The sequence below is a fragment of the Arachis ipaensis genome, chromosome B3, assembly GCF_059453495.1.
Source record: "Arachis ipaensis isolate K30076 ecotype BB chromosome B3, ASM5945349v1, whole genome shotgun sequence".
NCBI classification, from domain to species: domain Eukaryota; kingdom Viridiplantae; phylum Streptophyta; class Magnoliopsida; order Fabales; family Fabaceae; genus Arachis; species Arachis ipaensis.
This window is the reverse complement of record NC_142438.1, coordinates 55,587,682-55,589,593: the sequence shown is the minus strand read 5'-3', so window position 1 is coordinate 55,589,593 and position 1,912 is coordinate 55,587,682. Positions and strand designations below refer to the sequence as shown.

Genomic DNA, 1,912 nt, shown 5'->3' with positions numbered 1-1,912 from the left:
CAAACGAACACATTATTTATAGTGAGATATAAAATAATAATATAGCTTAAATCAGGAGCAGTTCTACTTATATTATTATGTTATTATAATTTAAAATTCTTTTAGATAATGATAATAATATTTATTCGTTTCCATTAAATTATTTAATTTGATTTTATAATAATTTTTTATTTAATTTTTGGTCTTTAATTTGAGAATTTTATATTAGATGTTTGTTATAATAATTACTTCTCAAATTAATTTTTTTTTAACTATGAATATGATTAAGAGTCAACTACTTCTAATTATATAAGAAAGGAATTTTTAAATAAATATTTAGTGATATATACAAAAGGAAAGACATTTCAACTATATTATCAAAAAAATTTATTCAATCTTTTTAAAATATGACATCTAAAAAAATTGAATTCTAGATTATATACTATTATCTAAATTACTATTTTACTACTTTAATTTGTTAATTAGATATTTTAAAGACTAATCATATTTTACAATAATAAAATATAATTATAACAATAATCATACGATGTATACATAAAAATTATTTAACCGCATAAAATATATATTAAAATAAATTAAATAATATATTTATATACTAAATATATAATAAATAATTTAATAACTAATTTTTTATATATATATAATATTTTTACTATAAAAATTATTATCAATATATATGTACTTCCTCTCTTTTGTCAAAATTTTTTGAATAATAAAGAAAACAATAATAATAAAGCTAAGCAAGGAAGAAGTAGACAAAAGAAGGCAGGAAAACTTCAACAAAAGGACGGTTCACACTTCACACCAACCAAAGTCCAAACGCCAAAAAGCACATCTCCTTCTGCCACTTTCTCAATCACATCCCATTTACCATTTTGCCCTTCCCCTACCTCGTCCTTATATTCCAACGGAACGTTCCCTCCCCGCTTTAATTTCTCACTCTTCGTTACAACCATTTTCACACCTCTCTCTCTCTCTCTCTCTCTCTCTCTCTCTCATGGCCAAAGGTGGAGGAAAACTAATGAAGCTCAAGTCAGTGCTCAAGAAATGGAACTCATTCGGCAACATCACCACCACCACCAACAAGCAGAGCCGTTGCGGCGCCACCGTGAGCGCCGTCGCCAACGACGAACAATCCTCCGTGTCGGAAGCCGATTTCCGGCCCGTGTACGTGGGGAAGACGTGGCGGAGATACTTGGTGAGGCCGGACGTGGTGGAGCATCCACTTTTCCGAGAGCTCGTGGATAGATCACGTGAGTCCTACGACGACAACAACTTCGTCGTCGTGGAGGAGGACACTGTCCACGTGGCATGCGAGGTCGTGCTGTTCGAGCACCTGCTTTGGATGCTAGAAAACGCTGATCCTCAGCCTGAGTCACTCGACGAGCTCGTCGACTTCTATACTTGCTAGCCCGGTTTTGAATTCATCCATCTTTAATTTCTCAGGACATTGCAGCATTTACGGCTACTACAATTATATATAGCTGTATAAAAATGTCACTTGCACACAAAAAAAATTAGGTAACATGTATTCTGTAATAGTGTTTAATTTATTTTTAGTGTTATTTTGTATTTCGACACGTATTATGTATTATATTTGAATAGCTAATTTAATATTTATTTTTTGTTATCGCCTAGTATGTTTTAGTTTTGCATGGCAGGGCGCCCACAATTTTGCTTGTGGCGCAATTTAAAATCATATTTGGTATATTACTGCTGTCATTTGATTTCATGGCTGTAACTTTATTATGCTTGCAGTTTCAATGTATTGCATCTTAGCTTGTTTATTAACTAGTGTTACTGATGAGAAAAACTTGAGAAGCTAAGTAAAAATGTTACTGTATCAACATACCTGTAAGCAAGTCTGTAGCTATATTTTATTTAAACACTTTTAATTGATAAGACCCACAAC

At 31.7% G+C, this 1,912-nt stretch overlaps 1 protein-coding gene across 1 annotated transcript; it reads left to right on the top strand.

Moving 5' to 3' along the window:
• The first annotated feature begins 840 nt into the window (after positions 1-840).
• LOC107634490 (auxin-responsive protein SAUR76) lies at positions 841-1,633 on the top strand. The gene has a single exon (XM_016337961.3). The coding sequence runs from the start codon at positions 998-1,000 to the stop codon at positions 1,409-1,411; it is 414 nt and encodes a 137-aa protein (XP_016193447.1). The 5' UTR covers positions 841-997; the 3' UTR covers positions 1,412-1,633.
• Positions 1,634-1,912: the final 279 nt, after the last annotated feature.

What these genes read in the sequence shown, in the direction of transcription:
- LOC107634490 (XM_016337961.3), top strand. Translation starts at nt 998, where the DNA reads ATGGCCAAAGGTGGAGGAAAACTAATGAAGCTCAAGTCAGTGCTCAAG.